Below are 25,991 nucleotides of genomic sequence, written 5' to 3' on the forward strand. Positions count from 1 at the left end.
TACCTACTTTTTTTTTTTATCCTCATAAGAGTTTTAATAGTACGTTACCATAGGGGTCTCAATTTTGCAAAGACACAGAAACTGTGGTTGCCTCTCTGTAGGGTGGCTGTCTGGTTAGCACAGTCAGAATGAGGAGGGGGGCTATTTTATTAGCCGGTAAAGCTGATTGATTTATTAGAGCAGAAATCTCTTGCTAGCTCCAACACAGGTTATTCTCCAAATGCAAACTCTATTTCATTTCACACACACAAAATAGCCAAAGTGCTTGTGTTATGAATAGGCCCCTTTGTTACCCTGCGAATCGACAAGACAGACTGTTTAGTTCATGTCTGTACATTAGCAAAGGAGGACGGGGTCTGTGAGACAGATGTGGCCTTTAATTGCATGGAAATATTAGAAGATCGTTAAGCCATTTTTGACAGCGTTTTCCTCTTACTGAGGGAGCAGAGCCTTGTTTCGGGGAAGGCGTAGGGAGCAGCCCTGTCTTGCTGGCCCCACAAATAGGACCTTGTCCTACTCCATCACCCCAATACTAAACAAAACCAGAGGAGGTTTTGCCAGAAGCCCCACTTTCCTGCCAGAGCTGCAGAATTACATCTCAGAAAGAGCTCTCCTTAAATTGCATCTGATAAAAGGCTTTTCAACACAGCTCAGGGGACTTGCCCTGTTAAAGATAAGGCCAGCCATATCAGTTCTGCTAAGAACATGGAGATGTGCCGAGAGGCCTGCTTCTTATTTATGTTAGCATGATTTGAGTGTAAAATACTCTTCAGCAAAAGGAAAACAAGCTGCAGTCATCTCAGAAAATATCACAAGCTGTTGCACGTAAAGGCAGTCCTCTTTTCTGTARAAAAGCTAGCTTTCTAGGGCCTGTTGCACTCTGCCAAATTACTCTGAGCAGAACGTTTGGTTGCTTTGCGTTGGTCTACATGCTGTAAAACTGAAGTAACAAACTCCTGCCCATCTGCACGTCACTGCAGCAATAGTGGCTTTGTTTCTTAGGCACATTGTTAGGAAAGTAGGACCCTGACAGCTCAGTATTTTCTGGTTATCAAGCCAGTGCTAATGATCTTCATAAAAACAAAACAAAACAAAAAAAAATCTCCCCATGAAATTAATTGCTACAGGTGGGGATTTGCAGATGAGCTCATAGAGAGCTGGACTAATTTTGCATGGATCGTGTGGAGGTGCTATGGATGACAGAAGCCTAATTTGAGCTCAGCCCAAAACTAGGCCTTGGGCATGCATGTGTTTAGTATTATATCGTACAAAAGAGGATGCCGGGATGCAGAGTTAAGTGACCTATGTCGAGCTCAGTCTCAGTGCTGGGATTTGACTGCTAATAGCCTTGGCTGCCAGCCCCCTGCCTCCCAGATGGACTGTGAGCCTCTGCTTTGCTTCTTGAGCGCTTTCACTGCAACGAAAGGTTTGAAACTCCCTGCCATGAACTCCTTCGTAGCCTCTGACTCCCTCCCTACTTCATGGGGGCCAAGGGGAGCTGGGGAGACAAATCTATTAGTTCTCACAGGTGTGGCACACCTATGAGACATCTTCAGTCTCATGGCAGTGACAAGTCTCATGGCAGTGACAAGAGATGTCATGTACCTAGGCAAGGCTCAGAGCCCTTCTCAGTACTATGCTGATAAAACCAACAGACTTTCTGTTAATAGTTACTGATAATAGATTTTTTAAAGTTTCTTGCTCAGCCTCCAAACAAAATAGGTTTTGCTCTTGGCTAGCAGTCTTGCCCTAGCAGGACACTTGCCACTTCTGTGACCTCTTTCATCCAAGACTATTGGAGAGCTCTACAAAATCTGTGATCTTTCAGGGGCATGCATCATACCGATCAGGAAACCAAGACACGGACACATTAATACAACTGTAAAAGGAGCTTTTTTTCCAGTTAGGCAGGAAGCAGGATTTGTTGGGTGATTCCAGTAGATGGACATCAGAGATGGAGTCAGATGCATATTTTTAGTCAGTGCGTTCATGAAATATGTTTGTCTTTAGCAATAGCTTCACTACAGCCCTCTATGCTAGAAGCTATTTTACTMTTGCTGTTTCCTGGAACGTAACGGTTGGTAGGGTAGTGTTTTCTTTGTGATGTTTGGTATCACTGGGAAGTAAATCACCTTACTGACTCCTTTTGGTATTGTAATATTAACTTTGGGTTGCAGCCCAGGTACCAGTATGCGATTTGGACCCATAACTTTTTGTCCAAGAGGCAAGAACACTGGGTATCCCTGAGTCCTTCCAGGACCTTGCTCGTGCACTGAGATTAAAACATTAATGTTTCTTCATAAATAAATGAGCTCAAATGAAAAGTCCCTGGGAACTTCCAGTGGTGTAAGCTGGGTTTTCCTGTTCAAATATCTCAGTCGAGATTGACAAAGAAAATATCTCAGTGTGATCCTGCTGAGCTGTTTTCGTTGGAATGCCGTGAGCAGGCTTGTTCACAAAATCTCTGCTTTTCCTATAGGCGTATGCAGAAACAATCTCGTCAGTGGAGCCACAGGGGCTGGGCTTGGTACATAAGGAAAACATAGATCCGTGCCATCCCAGCAGGGTGGCAGCCCACGGTTCCACTGCCAAGTGGAGGAGACTGGTTAGGAACTGGATAAGGAGCCAGCAGAGGCTGGGTGTTCTGCAGAAGGCATCGATGCGCAGCTTTCTTACACCCCCCAGCTGGGCAGCGATGACATCTAGATATGTATGCCCTCACGGCCGTCAGGATCGGTGGGCAAGGCTGGAAAGGGAAGACCTGGTCAGGATACTGTCAGTATTGATACTGCTTCTCCTCGGCTGGTCTCTCTCATGAGGCTTATGCCTAACTTCTTTAAAGGGATTCAAGTTGGCTTCCCAATTCCTGCCAAATGTGAATGTGATTTGCATAACTTTAGASTCTTTTGAAAAACTCAGCTTTGAGACTTCATCCCCGTAAATGTTGTTTTTCTGGTGAAGAGGCAGGTAACTGTTTTACAACGCTCTATCAAACACATGCGTAAACTGAGTTTTGACTGATATGTGCACTGAGCTGTGCAAAGTGCAGGCAGAGCTAGGGCAAGAAGTGGGTTCGTAAGAGTCCTGAACCACCTCCCCCGTTTTGTCTTATCTCCATACTTCACATGATAAACACTTGACAACAAGCCTAAGCAACCAGGTCCAGGCGAATCACCAAATCTGTTTTGAATGCCGTGAGCACTCAGAACCTGGACATGGACATCCAAAGGTAGCTCAGGGACCAGGGCCAAACCGAGAATGCAACCAGACTCAGGCCCCAGTGCTTGAAATCTCAAGCCACATCTGGTTTAGGGTTCAGCTTCAGAACTGCCCTGGAGTGGCATTCGTGCCCTCTGGTATAGTGTCCAGATAGAAAGGTCTGGCTTGAATATGCACTGTAAACGCCAGTGATGGTTTGTGTCTCTTACTTCCTTTGGGCTGAACCTTTCCACCTCTTAGGCAGGCAGAGTTCAGCAGTGCTCAGGACTTCCACCCCTATTCCAGGGGAGAAGTACATGCTTTGCTCACTCTCTCCTGGAGACTCTACTTTGATTCTTTCATGCTGTTGTTTTTCCTTAGTCTGGAATAAGTCATCTTGGGCTGAAAGTGCATGTTTTGTTCTCTGCGGATGGAAACATAACAGCACCCGATGAATGTTTCCTGATGGTCTTCCTGCGATTGTGAAGGGAATGGTGTCAGAGAACAAAACAGGATACGATTGCAGTGTTTGTGTGTGTAACGGGGACAATGGTATCAAAGTGAAATAAAAAATAATGAATGGACGTTGGTGTAGCGGTGAGTCACAGCTCAGAGAAACCTGAAATATTTGTGTSTCTCACCTGCCACCTCCCAAGTCTTGAAATCTTGGGAGAACACTCTTTTCAAGGTTTCCAATACTTTGGCAGTAGGATTGTAAGCTGAAAAGATAGAATTTTGTGGTTTGCCCCTGTTTATGCTTTTTAGAGTCCATTTGATGTCCTTTTCTAATGCAGCCTGTTAAAGAGGAGACACACGGATGTGATGTACCCTTTCTCATGACAAAGTCCCCTAATATTTTGGGTTTCTCTCTTTTCCACCCCTACCCTTTCTAGGTTGAATCATTTATACTGAAAAGATCTGATTGCTCTTTGCATGTGGAAAACAAAAACAGCAGGATCAGATAGTCTCAGTTTCTGATATGAGTAAAAATACCACCAGAAAAGCTCTCCCTTGATACAAACAGTGGCACTACTGCAATAGAAAAATACAATCAMTAGTGAGCTCAAGTTTTCTGAAACAAAGTTTCCATTTGACCTTAGAGGAATGGTTTCAAACTTCCCCGGATGGATTTATCTTTCTCTAGTCAGGTTGAGGTCCAGGAACTGGGGGCTGGCAACTGTTCTGAGCAAAGTGCTTGGTCAGTCCGCAAACTCTCGATCAGAATTTTGCCATTGAAAAGCAACCTCTGGTGCTAAATCAGGGAAAAAAGCCAGGCGGCGGGTGCTTTGGGACAAAGCTGAGGTCAGCACAGAATTTCTGCATAGCAATAGACTGCGTTTATTCTTCAGGATACAGTTTGGGTTTGTCAGGAAGCCAGACTCTGAAACCATCTTGCAGTTTCCCTCCATGTATCTTCAGCAGAAAAGACCATAAAAATGCTACAATAATATTTACTGAAGTGTGTATGTTCACAGTTATATCCATGTGTCTCTGTTTACAAATGCATCTGCTCAGTGCAAGTCAGACAGTTATTTCACGAGGGCAAGTAAAAAAAAAATTGAAAAGGATAGTGAACTAAAGCTAGGTCGATTTGAGTGCCTAGCTGTGGATTGGCGATTGCCCATGCAGTGCTGAAGTATTTTTAATGAGCATGGGCAGCTTTGGAGCAGAAAAGCTGTGGGCAGAGATTGGTTGTGTTGTAAGCATGGTCAGCTGGCCAAGGGCAGTGTTAAGGCTGCCTGACTACCTGGAAACAGAATATGGTTTGAAACAGATCTTGAGAGATCATATAGTCCTCCTGCCTTAGAAAATCACCCTAGGGTTAGGCTGATTAACGCGTGGATGTGAATCCTTTTGTGGCAAATCAGCTGCCAAGAATTCAACCTAGCTTCAGTGATCTCAATGCCTAAGCTTCCAGCACTTTTAATGGTCTTAAAGTTTTACCCCCAGGGTTCAGTACTCATCCTAAATCATCTCAAGTGATTTGGTTGCCAGGACTGAGCACTGGACCAGAAGCCAGAAGCTGCGATTTGTCCCTCATTTGCTAACAGGCAGACACCTCATCTGCTCCCCCAGTACTCCCAGAGTGTGTCAGTTTAGGCAGGGTGTGAAACATCYGAGATACTAGGAATCCTTCGGGGAATCCTCATCTCTACGGCCAGGGAGGCAGGCCAGGCCAGCTAGAGCCGCAGAGGCTACACGCTCCGAAGCACAGCTGCCGTTCCGAATAAAGGAAAAGCTGCCGGATGCTTCCAGGCTTYGGAAGCTTTCATGACGGAGATGCAGTCACCTATCAGACATGTCCAGTCTTTCTAGCCTGATATTTCACTATTTTACTTCTAAAGGTCAAGAGGCCACAGCAGGGATTTGGGACAGCTTCTTTCTCTTTTCACTTCCTCTCCTCCTCCTATACTCCGACCGCACAGAACCACCTCCCATGTGCCGGGAACTGGTGCTCCAAAGCCTCCTGATCGTCAGCCCTAATGCGGCGAGTTGCTGGGGAAGCAGCCCGTGACCYTATTATCCCTGCTTGGTGTTTAGGCTGTTAGCGTAAAGCAGGCTGTAGCCTGTTTCGACTTTTGCCAAGTTACAGACTGAGAAACAGTTCACTGGTCTAGGTCCTATAAATGCGTGCATGAAGTCGAGTAACTGTTCTGATGCTCTTCTGAATAGTGAAGGACGGAGGAATGGTTGAATTTTTTCTTTTTTTGACTCAGGTTTCGGGCATCTTGAGATCAAAATAATATAGCGTACATTTTAGTATTCATCCATTTGACCTGAAATCTCATTGAAATATATTGAATTTTAAAAAAATTTCAGAGAAAAGTGTATTTCTTCCTGAGAAGATTTGCAAAATCATCATATCCCAATTTTTAGCCAGTTTTATGTGATACCCATTTTCAGCTTATTTTTGCTATTTATGGCTATCGTCTTCCTGCTTTGTTTCCTCCTAGGATGAATTACTAAGTTATGGTTTCACAGTTATATGAATTGTGAAGAAAGACTGCAAAGTTAGACTGGAAGGAAAGTGAAAGAAAGGCAGTGTGAGGTGCAGAGCAAAGCCTGCGGTGCAGTTTATCTGGGTAGTTGACCTGCTTTGTAGTTTTGAGCAGGTCTCCGGTGAAAAGTAAGAGCAAAATTATTAGAGTGTGGGATTTCACACAATACTTAAACRAAAAGTTAATTAAATGAAAGCCAAAATAGCATGTTGTAATTCTTCTTGCCATCTAAAGAAAGCCTTGACAGGAACTTTTTGCAGAAACTTTGGCATACCGTAAGCGATATGCTGCCTTCTCCCTAATCTGCAGTCCTGCTGCTGCTGCATGGAAAGCGTCTCCTGCCGTCCCTCCTCCTCCGGCAGCGACAGCTCTGTGGCATGGATTACCAACATCACCGCAGCAGCCATAGCCACAGCCCAAATGCCATCAGCTCAGCTGGCAAACACTGTTAACAGCGTGATTTGTCACTCACCGTGCAGGGCTGCAAAGAGGTGGAAGAGGTGTAGAGCAATGGACTTAGGCACTGATGCCTCTCAGCCTGCTTTTTTCGCTACAGTATCATGATGGATYGCTGATGCTAGCTGCAGCCCACAAATCCTGCGCTACAGAGGCAGGCCTTAAATTGATTCTGAAGGGCACAAGATTGGATTGTGGTTGTTAGCAATAAAATGCCTGTGATTGTAATTTTCCAGGGAGAGTCATGTGCAGTCTCTGCACCAATCACTTAATATCCTGTAAGGAAGGTGGAATAGCATGCACTAACCTCAAGAAAAGTGTGTTGGGAAGGTGTAGAATTGAAAAATCTGCAAAGATCTTTGTATCTTTTTGTTTTGATTAGGTATATGGTAAAGACAGGAGCTATTTGCCGAAATGTGGAGTTGCAGTCCTGGCCTTGCTTTGAATTATCTCAGAAATTCCCGTTTGTGTTCCAGTAACATCCCTGGACTAGGCTTTACACCCCATGGASCTTACAGTGTGCAGGGCAGCAGGGAGCTGAAGGGAGAAAAAAGGCACAGACGGGGGAATGCCTTGTTGAAAGTCAAGCCAAAGATCAAGGGCAGAGATGGGAATAATACTCTGCCTTCCTGCCTCTTATTTCACTGCTCAGTCCATTAGAATTTGCTGCCGATCAACACAGACTCTGTTCCTTTTTAAATTTTGTATTTGACTCATTTTCTTGTAAATCTGATGTTATCTCCTTTCTATTCGTATGAGATGTTGGCAGTAGAAGTGCTGACTTGTAAAACTGCAGTTCCAAAGTCGTTTACATTCAAGGAATAGACCGTCTGTGTTAACCTCAAGCCATGTGTAAGCTAGTTGCTCTTGGTACTAATGTTTTGGTGCTTTGCATCCCACAACCAGGTTCTGGCAGATGACGGGTTTGAGTTGGTAAGGTTGTCTTTACAAAAAATTTCTGGAGTGATTTTCCCTCAGGAAAAAAAAAGAAAAAAAAAGAAGAAGAAAGAAGAACAAAAATATCACCCTCTAGAGAAGGAAGTAATCTTTCCATGCGTGGCAGGAGGGTTCAAGCACTCAGCATTTTTTTTCTCATATGAAGTCAGCCTTTGTGGAGGAGGATGAATCTTTGATCTTTAGCAATGCCTTTTAAATGTGGTTATGGCCAGAAAAGTGAATGTAGAGAGCTCAAAGTCAATATTCAGTGTAAACGYGTTACAGACGCCTGGAGAGAGCTCTGCCTGTAGTGGGTGGGTTGTACCTGGGATGAAAACACAAGTCACTGTCACCTCTCCAGCTCTTGTTTTCACGGCCTTTCCCAAAGAGCCCACACCAGGGAATCTGGATCCGCCAGTGAGCTTGCCTTGCCGGCGAACTTTGGATAATGTTAAACACCTCAAATGTTAGGGCCTCATCCAAAGGAAACCTCTAGAGGTTGGAGATGACCTGAGGATATCCTAGGTCTAGCTCCGTTATTAATGCAGTCGTCACTGCAATAGAGGCTGTGTCAGCAAACCTCACGACWTCGAGGCGAATGATCCGCTCGCAGCTTTTTCCGGTGGGAGGTGACTCACATTGTAGGTCTTCGCCGCACCGTTCACGCAGCCCCGCTCCATGCGTGCAGAGCGCAAAGGGTCCTGCTCCGTTCGTCAGCTCAAGCGCAGCCTTTTGCGCCCCGCAGTAAAGGAGCGGGATACCTGGCTGACACGGTCCCGGCCTGGCAGCCCTCCCCGCAGCGTTGCTTGTGTGACCAGCGGAACAGATTGGCTTTCTTGTAGCACACAGGGACAAAATCCAAGTGTACCTTGCCGTACTGAAGCACCTAGACCTGCGGTCCGTGCCCCCCGACACCCGAGCTGTGTGCCTGAAGAAATTCTGGGAGAAATATGGAGCAACACACTTGTTTGAAGAACCCGAAAAGGTTCTTAGGCAGAATTTCAGCTGAGGTCGCTAAAGCCCAGCTCCTTGCAGCCACTTTGGCATGTAACTTACATTCAAATTAGCTGATTTCAGTTGGTGTCAGGCACCTAAATAGTAGCTAGGAACCTAAACACCTCTCAAGACACGGGTCAAGATGATTTGTCTGCGTACGTTAAGAAAACCCCTGCACCTTTGGCCTTCTACAGCTGTAGGGTTTTATTGTTAACAGTCAGAGCACACTTTGTTGCAAGCAGTTTCAGCAGCCTTTCCTTCGGCGCAGCCCGCCAGCRGGCTGGGCTGCCTTGCAAGGGCTGGGGCCGCGCTTCGCGGGGAGCTGGACTCGCCTCCTGCTGCGCTGTGAGCTGCCCTAGACGGGACTTGCCACATTTATGCCAGGAATGTGATTAAAAACTGGAAAAGCTGAAGCCAGCRTATTCCCAGAGGCAATATAATGTAAAGTATATGCCAGAGTAATACACACAAGACCCCTGTCTCCGACTCAGTCTGGCCAGCTCGAGGACACAGCCCAGGAGGTGACAGCATGGAGGAAACTCCGGCGAGTTGGGGCTGTCTGGCTAGGTTATGTTAGCACCTTCAACGCCTTGCCGTGCTTTCCCAATTGCCCATCTCTAAACGCTCGGTAACTCGAGATTCCAGTGGGATGGAAATTTTACAGGCCGGTATTTGATTTAGCTGTTGATCTTTTTGTCAGCCAGAACTGAAGCCAAACATTTCCTGATCAGATTAGGCCCCTCAAAACTGAATCTAGCTGCGCAGAGTCTCTGATAGCAAATAGAAAGAAGCTTCTAAACCTTCACCATCTGGGTCTGTAGCCCAAAATCCTCACAGGGCCAGCCCAGCCCTCGTCCTCTCCCAGGAGCGTAGATCGGATTCCCCCATGGTTCTTTCCGCTAGGGTGTCACCTGCACAGCCCCTGTACGCTGCCCTTGCAAGTCCAAAGCTACCCGTTGCTTGACGCCCCCTTGTTTTTCTCTCGAGCCGTAGACGTACACATCACTGCGACGCTGGCTGCAGCAGGGGCTGGCAGCGTGCCACTTCGCTTCCCTTGCATGCGATCAGCAATACTTGTTTGCTATTTGCATGCACGGCCCRCGAGTGAGCAGGTGTTACAAGCCGCTCGCTATCTCTGCCTGATCTGCAGAGGCTCTGCGTGTCTTCGGTTCCCCCGGAGCCTCGACTCTGTAGTGTTTGTGGCTGTAACTCAGGGTTTTAACTCAAACGATTCCTGGTGCAGTAACCATTTGGGCCTGCCCTGATGGCAGCCGTCACATTTGAATTTCTTTTCCTGTGCAGGAAAGGATTTAAAAGACGGTAGAGTTTGCAGTCTGGATGTATTCAAGCAGCAAAATGCATAGCTTCTCGGTGGACTACCCTCCCTAGTTCTGGTTGCTGCTGTAGGCAGTAGCCACTTTGTGTTTCAAGGAAGATATGTCTCTGAGGTGGACTTCTCCCTCTGATATTCTGTGTATCAGAGAAAGTGTGTGCTTGCTTTTTGCCGCCTCTATGTAGGTGAAGATAGCCGTACTTGGGTGCAGCCCCAACAACTGATCCTAGTGCAGGTCTGCTCTTTAGCTTGCCTTTTTTTTTCTTCTTCTTCTTCTTTCCCTGCCTTAGACCCATAAAGACCACCTTTGCCCTCAGACGCGTAGCTGAGGCCRGGTCTGGAGAGTCACAAGTCACTCCTTCCGAGCCCCCCAGGATTTCGGTTTCGCCCACTACCTCATGCCGTAATAAAGGGAACCCCACGATTTTTGCAGAGAGGAAGCAGAGACTTATGGAAGATGTGTCATTTCAGAACCTCCGTCTGACACATCCAGACTTTGGCAAATGAGAGAAGAAGTTAGTTACTATATCCTTATCTCTGGTAGACATGTGTATTCTTTATTTCAGGAGCTGTCACCAGAAGATCTTGTGTTCTTATTAACTCAGGCAAAGTTAATGGCCTGAACATATTCTCAAATCCTTTTGAGGMGTTTCTGACCTAAGCCTGTGAGATGCATGATGGCACCATAGGGAAACTCTTCCCAGGGATGTCTTCCACTCCCAAGGGTACTGCACTTAAACCGGGGAGCRGAAAGATGTGCTTTTGAAAGGTTGCCTGTCCACCACGCTGAAGCAACCAGAAAGGGTGTGAGCAGTCCGACACCTCGCAACTCGCAGCCTTAKCCCGTGTGGGGTCAAAACTCTCATTTTTGTTGTTTAGAGGCTGTAGCCATCCCAGCTGATCAATGTGAGAGGTTGCTCATGAAATTATTATAGCAAATACTGTGACCAGAGCATGACTTCTGCACATGTCTGAGGTCCCCCTGAATTCGAGCTTAGTCTGGCCCACTTAAATTCTCGGCTGCTCAGGCTTGTTTGTTATGTGACCTGAAAGCAGAGATGAAAATGTTGATATTTGTGAATTCAGAGCATTGACTTGGCTGTTTTTTCCAAGTGGRTTAATTTCAAGCTGAGAGGGATTCTCATATTTGCCCAGCAGACTGTAACTATTGGCATTTTTTGTGATGATGACATGAGCTGGATAATATCTAATTTTCACTTAGAAATGTACAGCTGCTGGAATCCCCTGATTACAGGAGAATCTAAGTTTTCAGAATTTCTTCTTTCCCTCCTGGGTTATGCAAAAAATTTGAAAACCTAACCGCTAAAACAACGACTTGGTGTGGGGAAGGAAACAATAATTTATTATTTTTGAGCGCTCGGGATCTGGACCRTGCCTTGGGAATTTTGAGCACCAAGGATCTAGCAACACACCAGCTTTCAAAGCCAAAGCAGTCTGTAGGTTCACTAGTAACCCAGTGCTGTATACACACAGATGTTACAGGTCTTTTGAATGCTCAGTCCACAGCGTAGGTGATTTTGGAGGTCTGGTCCATTAACTCACTTTAAAGTAGTGTGTGCTTTTAGTTCGGGTGGTTCCTCGTTCAGTTCCTGGCTTGCCAGCCATAATGGCAGCTGTGTTGTATGTGGTTAGCTTACTCCCATAAAGAACATGCAGACCCTGTCAGATGCACTTTGAATAAGGCAGGACTGTGCCAAAGCCTTTACGAGCCTGGCATGCTTCATTTAGAGAACCAAAGTGCATCAGCGCAAGGAAATTGATAGTCACAACTTTTTGTCAACATTTTGACTTTCAACAGGAAAAAATGGGATAACAATTTCCTGTTTTTAAGCATTCCTAGAAATGCATGACTTGGTAACTCACCAGTCCTATATTTCCCACAAAATAAACAAAAAGTGTAAAGTAATGCATATTTTACTCCACCACTAACACCCGTAACTCTGACCTGTACTGACTGCTGCTCCTTCACTGGTAACCTCAAAATATAAACATCACATAAAACCCTTTGAAAGAAGATGTATAGAAATATGCACCTTCAAATGACACTCCAGAAATGTTATATACTCCATATCTCTTCAGTTATTTTTGGACCAGCAAGTGCAGACAGGTGGGCATGTAACTATATAAATTCACAGATGAAGATACTTCTCAAAGACTGTTTATAGCAAGCAATGAGAATAGTATGGCACCCAGCAGCCACCTTTACTGCTTTGCACAAGTCAAATTAACCTTAACTCTTGCCCCACCCAGAGCAACACACAGCAGCCAGCAAAGGAACCCACGAGTTTTGCATACGGGTTAATGGACCCCAAAGAATCTGATTCAATCTGCGATCCTGACAGATGGCAATTTCAGACAGAGCTGGGCAGCTGTGGGGCCCTTGCAGGTGCTCACCAGCTCAAAGAGAGAATGAGAGTGGCGTTACTAGTTTAGTCATGACTCTGAGTGCTTGTTTTTTCTCTCCTCAGGAGGCTCTGTCGGTGGTGAGCGACGACCAGTCCCTCTTTGACTCCACGTACGGCGCTGCCACTCACCTCCCCAAGGCAGATATGACAGCCTCAGGGAACCCTGACTATGGCCAGCCGCACAAAATCAACCCCTTGCCACCTCAGCAAGAGTGGATTAATCAGCCAGTCCGGGTTAATGTTAAAAGGGAGTATGACCACATGAATGGATCAAGGTAAGGAAAGACCATCTCTGCATCTGCTGAATCTCAAATAAAAGCAAAGTGCMTATCGTCCATTTGCTCTTGTCCTACATGTTACCAAGCCACCTCTTTGTGTCGTACCGTATCCCGCTCCCCCTGGGATCAAGGGCTTCTTCCTCACCGGTATCTTTTAGTGGCCTCAGGCTGTTGCAGTTCTGCAGCATGCATCCCTACCAGTCTCCATGAACGCTGTGCAGACTGGGAAGTGAGACTGCCAGGACAGAGTTCATGCTGCACACGCTGTGGTAGATTACTCATTTCATCACTAAGTTCAGCATCCCACAAATGTGCCATAGTTCAAGGGGCTCCCGAAGATGGAGTTGGCCATGCAGTAATAGTCAGTACTTACACCATACCAGTGGGCAAAGTATCGCCTCACTGGAAAGAGAATCTAGGAGTAGATCTGAACAGCGATGTTAACCGTCAAAGAGATGCTKGTTATGATGTACCCTCTACGGCTCTCAGCCATAGAAGCCCAAGGCCCACCATAATTTGTAGTTATTGTTGGGGAAGATGGATGGTTTTCCTGTTCAGTGAGAATTTCAAAGACTTGAAAATATTTTCTTATCACAGTTCGAACTGTCTTCTTTTTAAAAACATTTCTGTTTTGGACCAAATATTTACATATAAAATTTTCAAATTCTTTCAGTTTTAATTCATTACAGTAATGAAAAATTATTTTTAAACAGTAGTTTTTAGAGTTCATATTAATTTTTATTTCAATTTTAATTTCAAAGTCACAAACAGAACTCTAACATTTATAAAATGTTAATACAGGAAATTTGGATAATTGGAAACATAAAATAATAACGGAGAAATGAATTAAAACAGAACCTTGCTAATGAAGGAATCTCTAAACAACTCCCCTTTCTTAAAACATTGCACTTAAATGTTCCCAAGCAGTTGTAATACAGTCTTCAGTGGTTTATGTTTAAAGATAGGCCATTTTGATAGTGACTTGGCATTATGGATGGAACCATCTATGAACCTTTGAAATCCCTCATGATGTTACTTTATGTTGTTCAGAACCTTAAAGCGACATACTGGAATGGCTGACATATAGGAGAATCTTTTTCTTAGTATATGAAAGGTGAGATTTTCTTGTTTTCCTGATTATGAAAAAATACAAATTTAACCTTTATATGGCCTAAAAATTCAAAAACTCTGACAGCAAAATAACCCAACACTTATTACTGTTTGAATATCATTAGACTTGAGCTAAAGCTGTGATTTTGTCTGGAAGGCCTCGCTCACGGTTCCTATTGGCCATGCTCAGCATCAAACTGTTTTGCATGCAGAAAAAGAAGGGAAGAGTTTTCAACTTAATTTTTCAGAGACTAAACAGTTACCTAAATTACTCATGCCAGATTTGGCATGAGCAGTTTATAAATTTGTAAATAACTGGCACAGTTAAATGTGTTCAGCAGTAAGGTTTTCTCTCCTTTGTCCTGCCTCTTTACAGGGGGTCCTTTGGGGGAAGTTTTTCTTCTTGTTAGTTTAGAACTTCCATAACAACCTGTTTTCTTGGTTTCTGAGAATCTAGCAAGTCTAGTTTGAAACAGAAAGCAGCCCCTTCTCTAGAGAGAGGATGCAGTTAAAGATTTCAAACAGCAGCATGTCTTTTTCCTTGTAAGTATACAGTAGACRCAGATTTTACTGTAAGATAAAAGTCTTTGCGTCAGTTGGTCTTTGCTGGTGATGATTCATGGGCTGAATCTGATCTTGCCCTGTTTGTTCTTTGGTATCATTTCTGGACTTGGGAAGACCCATATGGATTTTTTCACAACTGTTTCCAATCTCAGAATCAGGACTGACACACAGGAAGGCGTTTGTATGAAATAGTTCCTTCCCGAACAATGCCATTCCTACAGAACACAGGCAATGGGAAGGATCTGGAAAGTACAAGCAGGTTTGGATTTTCTGTTAGTCACAAGGATTGCTAGTCTTAAGCTATGTCGATCGTCTTCACGAGGGCAATACGGAGGGGGATCCTAATCTAACGAAAGAGGCTTGTGCATAGTGCTGCACGGGCCTGACCTCTCCATCCAGTGGAGGGGTGAACCAGTCATGAAAACTGAGGTGGCAGCATCACCCTCACATATGGTACAGGCAAAACACTCCAACAAGCGTGCGAGGAAGCCCTTTATACCACTGCATCCGTTGATCAAACTTGAGATAGTGCTTCCTCCCATTGCTCTACTTGTCTGTCCTACTCCAGCAAATGTTGGAGGGCCTAGTGAACAAGTAGTCCTGTCACATCTGCTGAGCTACCCATCAGCAGCACAGCACATGTTTGTGCTTTTCAGATGCTGTAAGCACATGCTCTGTAGGGTTTCTGCATGTGTATGTACCTGTGTGTCCAAAAGTCTACTCAGCATCCTTTTGGTATGCGTATGATATGTACCTGGAAATCAGACGTATTGAGCTACCCTTCCACTGGGATCTTTGTGCTACAATTTCCTCATCTATTAGGAAAAAAAAAAGGGGGGGGAATAACACTATTTTGACAATCTGATTCATTTGCAACTATAAAGTGCTCTGATACCCAAATAGAAAGACCCTCTAGAATTGTGTTTATTTTGGACAAAAAGGGAACCCTTCTCAATGGGCTCGCTTGAGCCTGTGAGAGTCTCAGACAGAAATGAAGCCTCCTTGGGCTCTCTACAAAGCAGGTAACAACTTCCCAACCTGTTAGAAAAAATAAAAGAGTGTTTTGGATGTCAGAACTGAAAAACTTCCAACCTTGCCTTCTGATAACCTGTTAGCATAAAAGCTCCAGTCCATCCAAGAAATGAGAATGTTCATCTAATTTATCCATCTTCTCCTCCAATTCATGGCTAAAAATTTGCTCTTTCCTCTCAYGTCCATCCCAGTTTGTTATTATGAGTTGGGTCACTCCCGTTGCTTGTTCTTCTGCCCATCAGCTGCCTGGCAAAACCGACACCATCTGAGCAGCAAACGCCAATCTCAATACAGATTAACTTGAACTGCAGAGCGAATAACAAAACCTCTTCCCCCTCCCTCTCTCTCTCCCTCTCTTTCTCTCTCTTGTTTTTCAAGCACACCCTCTTACCGGGTTCCAGCTGCCTCATTAGAGAGGGCAGCCTTTATTCTGTGTTTCACCTGTACTTGAAGCACTAGCATTTTCTGCCTGGCGAGAGAACGGTTTATGTACTCTAGGGAGTGAGAAACCTGACAGTGGAGGGAGCTGGATGATGGTAAGGGACGGCGTCCAGCTTTTCTTCTTTTTCTTAGCAAGCAGAAGCAGGTCTGACCGTGGCGAGGCGTAGTGTGATGAGCTGGTTTGGCCCCTAGGCGGGCGGGAGCCAGGGGTCTTTGAAGGAGTGGTTCATAGCAAGAACCTCCCCAAGCCTGCTCTCCCTGGCTGTCCCTCTAACTGCTCAACGATATTGCAGCACTGACCAGCTTTCTACCCCACGTCACATTTTCCTGCTTTACTCCCAAACTGGAAAGAATTTCCCAGGTAGCTGCACACGCCGTTGTGTATATTGGATATTCGGGCAGTGACAGGGATCTGGATTGTAGGGGGGACAATGGGACTTCTGTATTACTGCAGGATCCAGACGCAGACACGTCAAAGTCTCAAGTGAATATTATCAGACCTGGATGCAGTAAAGAGGCTCAGAATCTGTCCTTGCCTTTACAGACAGCTGCTGGTGCAGACAAAATCCCGCTGTTACAGCTGTATTTTGCAGTGGTTAGTGTCCAAACGTGAAGCAGTTAACATCCAACACAGAAAACTTAACAATGTTGTGCTTCTTATACCAGTAAAAGCATTAGGAAAGGAAAATGGTCCAGTATTTATAGCGCTGATCCGTTGCACAAAAAATAGAGGTCTAACTTGTCCAAAGGTTTACTGAAAGATATTGTGTATACCATTCATCTTTCTTTGCATCCATTCTGGGACTGCAATTGTTGCTTGCAATTATTTTTTCTGCTGGTTTTATGTCTTTTGTTTATTTAGTTTATAACCCATTGAGGGAAAAATCTGTCTTCTATAATGTGCTTGTACAATTCCCAACATACGAGGCCTGGATTTCAGCTGAGGACTTTAGGTTCTGTTGTAATATAAAAAGAATCATATATACATTTTTTTAAAAAATATCCTTTTTAAATTTTAAATTTCAAAGAATAAAAGATGAGTGTTATTTAGAAAAAATGCGGAGTAAAACGTTGAATCAATTACAGTTAGTTTTAATAAATAATAAATAGCTTTTCCTTATATTTTCCACCAAACCCAAATGCAGAGAGTGAAGCAAACAACAGACATTCCAAATCTTGACTGTATTTACTGATCTACTACAGATCTGCATTTATACCAAAGGTCAGAGATAGGTCTTTAAAAAGATGTCATGAAATTTATATACTCTGCAAATACAAAGGACTACTTCAATGTGCTTGATGCAYGCATGGACGCGGATGAACTTAGCTGTGCGATTCCAAATGACGTTAAGAATTTTGTCTAGCTAAAATAATGAAGTCAGTGCTTTGAAAATGCTTTGAAAACCTTCTCTTGCTTCAGGATGTTAAAATAATGTTAACRTTCAGGGATCTCGAAACATTTTTATGCCATAATGATTTTCCCAAAATAAAACAAAGGGACAAGCTATGATGTCTGCGAGAGTAAAAATCCCCTTTAAATAGCATGTGAGCCCTCTAGTGGGATTCACTGCGCTCTGTCCTAGGCGCCAGCCAGAGCCGCAGACTGCGCAAGCACCTAGCGTTCGCGTGTTACCTGTGCCTGGTAAGCACGATTGCTTTAGACCTCACTGAACCTCTGGGCTTTCCTCTTGCAATTTGCGTTTTATAAACCAGATCTCTTCTCTCATCCTTTTTTCTAGCTCTCTCTTCTCTCTGCAGTCTTAGTAGCAGTTCAGGTTAGTTTTGCAATGTGAATCCAAATTCAAGTGTAAAGATTGAAGCTCAGATGATCAAATGCGGACCTACACAAGTAAGTGAGAGACTTAAAAATGAAGGGAAGTGAGGAAGACTAGAAGGACAGGAAGAAAAGGGTAGAAAGGAGAAGGAAATATCCCACTGACCATAGCTGAGTCAGGTTCCGAAATCACTATAATCTCTTATTTTGCTCTTTCGAATGAAAGCCAAAGGCAATTCCTAGACAGAGGCCCTGGGACAGTAATTGCTTTATTTCCAGGTATCTGGAGCACAGGACGAAGCTGTTCAGAGGATTTATTAGTCAATGCCAGGCTAGCTGCTTGTCCTTTTTGGCCAGTCTAGCATAAACTTTCCCAAAACACCAAACTCTTGGCATCCCCAGAGACTGCTACTGGAGCTGCTGGAACGAAGAGTCTTTGGACAGACAGTGGGAACGAGTACTGCTTCATACTCCTTGGACTCTGCCACTGCCACAGTGAATAAACTTAAGAGACCTTGTGAAAGCAGCYTGTATCCATTTACTGTAGTAGATCTACAGCATTTTCTGCCCAGAACCTGAGCAACTCCAGCATGTACAGCCATTCRAAAGTCTAAAATAGGGGGTCTCTATGAGTAATCAAGGAGTAATTTGGCATCTGAAATGCTTTCATACAAACCATTTCAAATAATGAGGAAATTTTTATATAAAGTCTGCTTGTGGGTAATGCCTGAACAAAGAAAGGAGCTATATTCAATGAATACACTATTCATGGCATGCAGCTCCCCGTTCCCATTTGATTTTGTAGTTGTTCGTCATACTGAATTCTTCTTTGTATTGCTCACAGCTCACCTATCTTCTGCTAGGATACTGTTAAATTCCTTATCTTAGAACAGGCTGGGCTGGGGCAGTACAGAAATGGACCTCCAGGAGCTGCAAAACTGATTCAGTCAGGCAGTGCTGTCTTATTTCCCAGTACAAGGCCCCATTTGGATYGCGTAGGAAATTGTGGGTTATAGAGGACATGAAAGTAAGGATCTTCCCATTTGCTGTCATTAAACATTTCATGGTATTTTTCTTAAGAGAAGGACAGTTTGGTCTCCTGCCCAATTAAGGATTGGTAATTCTACTCCTAGGAATCTTTCTCCTCCTTCTATCAGATTTCCACTGGGTTTAGCCATCCTGAAAAGCTTCTCAGGGGAAGGGAGGTTTCTATGTAGCCACAAGGGCACAACTCTGTCAGGTATCTGGAGTGCATTTAACATATCACACATGATTAATGAAATGGTCTTTCTTCCCACAGTGTGCTCCTAGGGCTAAATCAGTGGTTGATTAGGATACCTCAGTCCTTTAAACTTTTTTCATATCTCAGCCTTGGATACTTGGTTGTCTGGTTTTGGCTGTTGAGATGTACAGAGCGAGACAGAGGACAGGCAGGGCCCTAGCTGCCAAGCCAAGGGAGATGACTGTGTCTGCAAAGTGAAAAATCATCACAAAACCACTGTGGAGATATCTTACAGTGTTGGTGTTATTTTTGTTACTTTGCTATGTCGGTCATGTGAATATGCATGGTACTTAGCAGAGAGAATAATGACAACTAAGGACCCTGCAGTCTTTTCATGTGTGTCATTTCATTCTGTTATGAAGTACTTGCACTCCTAGGCGGATAAGCCCTTCAGAAGATATACTTATCTGAGGGTCTGAATATAATCCATTGTTCTGTATGAATATAATATACATAACTGTGCTATTATAAATTTTGCATATCTCAACTAAGAGGGTAATATTCCAAGGAAATTTAACTACCAAACAGGGTGGTTAGGAGGAACCTATTAGAGGGACCCTGGGCAGCAGGTAGTGGTGCCAGCTACTGGGACTGCCAGCAGGTGGGATGTGTTGACTGCAGAGAAGTCAGAAGAAAATTTTATTGCTGATTCTGAAGGAGCAACAACTTCATCCCATCGTGTCCTCACTGTGCGGGGATGTGCGTTTGGGCCTGCCTCATCATTTGGGCTGTGCTCACCATTTAAAACAAAACCTAGCCTCCTCCAGCCCTAAGCAGGGCATGCAAGGAGGCTGGTTGCTCCTGAAGACAGTCAGGACTGACCTGAACAGACACCAGCACCTTGAATACAGATGCTCTTGCTGTTTCACTGAGTCTTCTCAGGATAGCCTGCACCTCAGGAAAGGATAAGATCCTTTGTGCTGCCTCAGGACGTTTCTCTGCCAGTACAGGCAGCATTTAACACCTGACACAGAGAATTTCAACAGAAAGTTAGAAATGATCACATTCTCTGTGAAAACCGTGTCCCTGCAGTTGCTCAGACTCTCCTCTGATTGCCACGGGGACATTAAACCTTCAGCAGTTTGCTTCTCTGAAGGCAGATTTTGGTTCCCTGCCTGGAAAAACAGTAGGCGAAATAGTAAAACCTTAAATTCGAACATGTGTAAGTTATACATCTTATTTCCATTTTCAAGCAACATTCCCTCAGCAAGACATGAGGAAAAAATTACCATCTGCCTTAGAATATCTTGGTGGAGCATTTATCTCCCAGCCATGATAACTGAATTTCAGTAATTTCTCCCTCCCCCCTGTTCAGATTAAGAAACAAATTTGTTTAGTGTCCAAACTTGGAAGTCTCACCAACTGAACTCACAGGGTGGGATTTGGTGCACAGTCATAGCTCTTACCCTTCAGTGAATGGTTTCCTCCCAAGCCACTTTGCTTCTGGCAGGGAAGAAGGATGGTTGTGTGATTAAAGCAGTGGACTGAACTGTGCTGGATATAGGCTCCATGCTTTGCGCAGAGGGTGAGACTGCACATTAATACACCCATGTAAGGATGAAGGTAATAATCCTGCTCTTCTCTGGTAAATTCTTCAGATTAGAGGTACGCTGGGTGCATGTAGCAGGCTGTGGTCTGGTATTTTAAGTGACCTTTCAAGCCAAAAGCATGAGTTATAGCAGCTGGAGGAAAAACAAAATCTGTGCTCTCTATCTGTGGTTTGTAGGCTCGTAATTCTACCAAAAGAGGACACAGAAAGACTTGCTTGCCAAGGGTCTTCATGTAGTCCAGGTCTTAGCACAGTGTGACCTCAGCTGCTAGAGGTCCCCTCCTCATAACTTCATCACCTCAGAAGACAAGCTGGGGCCCAAGTCTTTTTTCACATGCAGTTTCTGTGGTCTGAAGTTTTTAACTCATGCCTAAGGTACTTAAGATTTCTAGATGTCCTATGCAAGTAGTAGGCAAGCCTGGGACTGTTTAGCCCTTGAAAACAGACAAGATCAGTTATTTTTAGCCATGTATAAATGAGACTTTTCAGATACTATGCTAACACTGTATTATTCTTCTCTGACTGCTCTGTCATTTTTGGCATGGGGGTTTTGTGTCCTTTGTTAATGAAACTAGGGCAGAAGGAGGTGCATCTTTATTTCTGATTTACACTGCAGACATACCTTAGATGATGAGTTGAGAACTACCTTTTTGTTAGTTGACAGACAGACCTGAATATATTAAAAAGACAGCCTGCAGAATTGTTTATGACCCAGCACAAGAGTGAAACAGCCCATCAAGGACTCCTAGGAGCATTAACCTGTATCTGAAGGACCACTAAAATGGAACAGAGCAATACAAGATGCAGAAAGGATGTAACCAATAGGCAGAACTAAAACCTAAGTGTTAGACACTTATATACACTGCTTTTTATCTGGTTCATAAGTTCTGGTATTTCAGAGGTATTGCGATCTTACAKCTATCACTGATTTTGTCTGAAAGTCAGTCTTCATTCTACCTCACACTCTATTTCCTCCAACTGATTTCAACATCAGAGATCCCTTTGCTGAGACCTGTGGCTTCTAGCACACCTTATGATATTCATGTGGCAGGCCAGGCATGGTCTCTCTCACATATGAAGAAACTCCTCTCAACTTTCCACCTCCAAGATACTTGTGCTTCATCCACTACCATCTCTGTAACCCAAATCTGTTGCTACAGCAAGGGTAAATGGTGCAAAAYAGCAACAAAGATGACAAGTTATCTGTTTTCTTTCACATTTTAGGGAGTCCCCAGTAGACTGTAGTGTGAGCAAATGCAGCAAACTCGTTGGAGCAGGAACCGAGTCCAACCCAATGAGCTACAGCACCTACATGGATGAGAAGAACGGGCCTCCCCCCAACATGACCACCAATGAAAGGAGAGTCATTGTCCCAGCAGGTACTGCCAACATCAAACCCTATGTGACTTAATTCCTTGCACTGTCTTAAATAYGCAGCTGAACAGATAAATCTTGTTTATTTGCTCTCTAAGGAATTCTTTTTCTTACAAACCATGTAAAAAGTAAGGAAAAAATCAGAGTTTCTGCCTAGTGGGAATTTCCTGTATCTTGGGTATATGTTTTGACCTTGAATCAGAGTGAGAAATGGATTATTGCATTTTTTTTTCCTGGAATGAGGCATTAGTTTGATGCGTTGGACCAAATGCAGCTCCTGTAATGTGTTAGAGGACAATCTGCAGTGCTCCATGGGACATGCATGATGTGACAAAAGAGCACAGTGTGTAGGCAAGAATAGGCATGATGTGCACCCAGACGCTAACTCCTGTGAGGCTCTGAAGGATCCAGATACACCTTGATGTCATATTGATTCAAAATGACCTGGTTTGGTTTCATTTTTTTGTTAGTAGTAGAAAACTAGAAAAATTATATTTTGCAGAACCTGCATTTTCTTTCCAAAAATTATTACAATGGAACATTCCTGTCTAGTTCTCTATCTGTATTTGATATTCATATCTGCAATCTGAAGTTGGCAGAATACATTATATACATTTGGATAGTCAAGGATGAGCACTGCTGTGGCAGGCAACTTGTGAAGTCTAAACCTGGAAAGAGAGGGAGTCTCACCGACTGAGAGCTGCAATGTTTATAAACACTATGCATATAAGCAATTTTAGCCCAGGAACTTTCCAGCAAAGGAAATACTATGAGTCAAGTCTTGGCCCAATTTCAGTACCAAAGCTTCCACTGATTTCTAGGGGTCCAGCTTTTCACCCAAAGTGCTGAGGGTTGCGGCTGATTCAAGCAGATGAACTGTTGGCAGGAAGAAATGTACTCGTGGAATTTAGCTCTGTTTTCTGATCGTGGCTTGACCACGAACAGATGACAATTCCCAAGCATTTGTTTGCCATTTAGGATGAAAAGGAAAAGCTTGAACTGAACATAGTAAAGGGAAGCCAATAAACGATTGACAGTGAATCTCAAAGTACCATTTAAGCCCTTGTTAGGATCTGCTTAGAGAGGCTGGCTAACCTAACTGGTGACAGGATCAGATATGTTTTCAGCATCTGCATTGCCTAGAAAGGTGTTAGGTGATACCAACTAGTCATTAAAAAGCTTGCTAAAGATATTCAAGAAGGAACATTTATCCTGCTCTTCACCATACTATTTATGCATATTTAAAAAGACCAAGGGTGGGCCAAAGTTTAGCATTGGTGTTGAAATGGGAGAAATGGTTTTTTGTGCCCTGAGGAAGAGAAGGTTTAAATCCTCCTCTTTGAAGGAACGTGAAAAAAGAATTTTCTCCTCATGAGCACCCAGAAATCAAAACCTTGAGATACTTGTGAAATAACAGTGATTTACCAGACTCTGGAAGACAATAATGAACATCATCCCAGATCTCTGGCTGCAGGATATGAGGCCCAAATTATCCAAGAAAGGCATTTGGAAATTTTAATACAATCCAGATTAAAGATTTATAGCACATTAGGGTGAAGATAGGCAAGAACAATGTCACATCAAGCTTGCAATAGTAATAATAATGAACTCTACGCAATGTTTCAAGAAGGCAGTTTTTCAGAGATCATTCAGCATCTTTACCAGTGATAAATAGGCTGAATGGATATCTGAAATTCAAAAATCATTGTTTAAAAGGAGATCACAAGTTCACTTTGCCTCCTAAATGTTGAGTTTTAGAAAACAAGGCAAATAACTCCTCCAGTTAAAAAAAGAATCCTCCCTTGATACTTGCATTATAAAATTTATAGCCTTCTGTCAGTGCTTAGGGAGTAGAATTTAAATTGACTATTGCTGAATGTTAAAGGAAATTCATCTTTTCCAGAGCAGACTTGCAAACATACATGATTGTGAGTTCCATGTTTAAAATTCAGCTTTAACAACGTAGCTGTATTAGAAAATCACTGAGGAAATGTCATTGTTACAATTAACATTCCTTGCTCTTCATTTTATGCCATTCTTCTCGAACTCAGCTACCCAGGAATGCCCCAGATACAGCCTCCGTCTGAGCTTTTGTTGTCAAGGGATCCCTGCAGCCCAAGCACATGCAGATAACAGTCTTGGACCAGGATAGTATTTTATACCTTGTTTCTATAATCGTGATACAGGCATTTCTTGTCCCTCCTAAAAGCACAAGTTACCAGCTGTGCAACAGCTACATGTATCTGATCTGTTTTCTCAACTGCTTTGGGATCTGAAGTGTTTGAGCTTTATTTTAGAGGAATGTACCAGCTGTGATAGACAGATCAGATCCAGACTTCTCTGAAGTTCAGGCCGTGAGCTTGACTTCACAATCCTCTCCAAATGCAATGGAACAGGAATTTGCAACTTAAATTTTCAAAAGGGATACTTGGGTAGAAGGAGCACAGGAAACATCTGAGAATGCAGATATGCTCTGAAAAATGACTCTGTAAAAATGGTATTGTGGCACAAATTCTTGCTAGAACTTTCTGATCTAATGCTCTTTTCAAAACTCAAGGGTGATTTCTTTTTTTAACTACTGATGCAGCAAACCATCACCATGGGGTCTGAAACTCCAGCCGGGTTCAATCTCTCTCTTACGTCATCACCAGTAATAAAGATCCACAGCTGGAACTCTGCTGACAGTTGATAATGATGCATGAGACAGTATAAAATCCACATTGCCCTCCAATAGCTATGTTGGTTTTACAGGACTAGCAGAGGTAAAACTGTGATCTTGTCAGCAGGGTGAACAAATGTGACTCAGAGATACATGGCAAGCTGTTCTGTTTAAGCAATATTTTTTTCAGAGTTCCTTTGCTGACCATAAATACCACCATCCTCAAACTTTAAAATGCCATCTGCTGGGGCTTTGTAATGCAGTTGCGAAGGATGGTGTGACTTACACAGCACTGATGTAATTATGTAGCATTGCAGAACTGAAGCTGTGACAAACATACCCTTTTCAAAGGGGTGAGTTAGTTTTTGGAAGTTTGCTCCAGGGAGAGGAAAAGTCACAGTCAGATGGTACTGGTATTGCTCCCAAGCAGTAGGTATAAGATTCAGGCAGGTGGGAGACAGTCAAGTGAACTTATTCTGCCAGGAGGTCCCTGTGATCAGTTTGTGCCTTGTGCCCTCTTATAACACACTTCATGCTCATGTTGGCAAAATGCATTGGAATCAGTAGATTATGTTTGTTAATGCTATGATTAGACTACAGTGAGTGCTATAGGCTTGAGGTTACGTATAGCATGACCATCCTTTGTGCTTTTCTGCCAGATCCCACCCTATGGACGCAGGAACACGTGCGCCAGTGGCTGGAATGGGCTATAAAGGAATATGGATTAATGGAGATTGACACCTCCTTCTTCCAAAATATGGACGGCAAGGAACTCTGCAAAATGAACAAGGATGACTTCCTCCGAACAACCTCCCTTTACAACACAGAAGTTCTGTTGTCTCACCTCAGTTACCTCAGGGAAAGTAAGTATTGCCCTGACTCAACCCAGCCCTAGTGTGACATGCTGGTAGGACAAGCTGTCGGGAGGTTGAACTTCTGGGGCTCTCCTTGGAGAAGAGACAGTGGTAGGGATAAGGGAAAAAGAAGAGAGAAAGGCAATAAGAAGAGAAAGCAAACAAAGAAGAAAGAAATGAAAATGTGTGTGAAAGCTAATTTTAACTTAGATGGAGTTAATGGTGCTATAAGATATCAGGGAGGTGAAGAACTGAGCAGGATTCTTAAGAAGATTAGATAGTCTGATAGATAATAAAAACATCTGCGGCTATGTGATAAAAATACATAAATCTGCTGTGATGATTAAACTAAATATTAACTGATGGGTCACAGGCAAATTATTCCATAACTTTGCAGTTAGAGGGCTGTGTGCTTTTCCCTGAGGCTTCTGGTAATGACTGCTTCAGAACAGGACCCATGACTGGCCAGATTTTAAGAGTTTCTATGTTCTTTGAGGCCCAGATTTGTCAGAAAGAGAAAAAATATATATGAGCAATTCCCCAAATATAACTGCACTGAAGCAGACACAGTGCAAATAGCCTGGTACTCAAAAGAACAAGTTATGCTGCACCTCTTTATTCCCACTCTCTCTGTCTCACACTAGAGTATAAGATGGATATAACAACTCCATTTTGTTTTACTAAGCCGCTCAGACAGAAGCTGTGAGCAGCTTTCTGAGCCACTTCTGGA

The 25,991-nt window shown here is 43.6% G+C and overlaps 1 protein-coding gene across 4 annotated transcripts in view; it reads left to right on the forward strand.

Annotated features, from left to right (window-relative positions):
- Nucleotides 1–25,991, forward strand: part of FLI1 (Fli-1 proto-oncogene, ETS transcription factor) — a 94,208-nt gene that overhangs the window by 40,887 nt on the left and 27,330 nt on the right. For all 4 annotated transcript variants that reach the window (XM_085316749.1, XM_085316752.1, XM_085316750.1 and 1 more), the window contains 3 exons: nucleotides 12,408–12,619; nucleotides 21,599–21,753; nucleotides 25,067–25,270. In XM_085316749.1, coding sequence (XP_085172875.1) covers nucleotides 12,408–12,619; nucleotides 21,599–21,753; nucleotides 25,067–25,270 — 571 coding nt within the window. The remainder of the gene's footprint in view (nucleotides 1–12,407; nucleotides 12,620–21,598; nucleotides 21,754–25,066; nucleotides 25,271–25,991) is intronic.

This window comes from Rhea americana, unplaced genomic scaffold (assembly GCF_003343005.1).
Source record: "Rhea americana isolate MKP2758 unplaced genomic scaffold, rheAme1 scaffold_48, whole genome shotgun sequence".
Lineage (NCBI taxonomy): Eukaryota > Metazoa > Chordata > Aves > Rheiformes > Rheidae > Rhea > Rhea americana.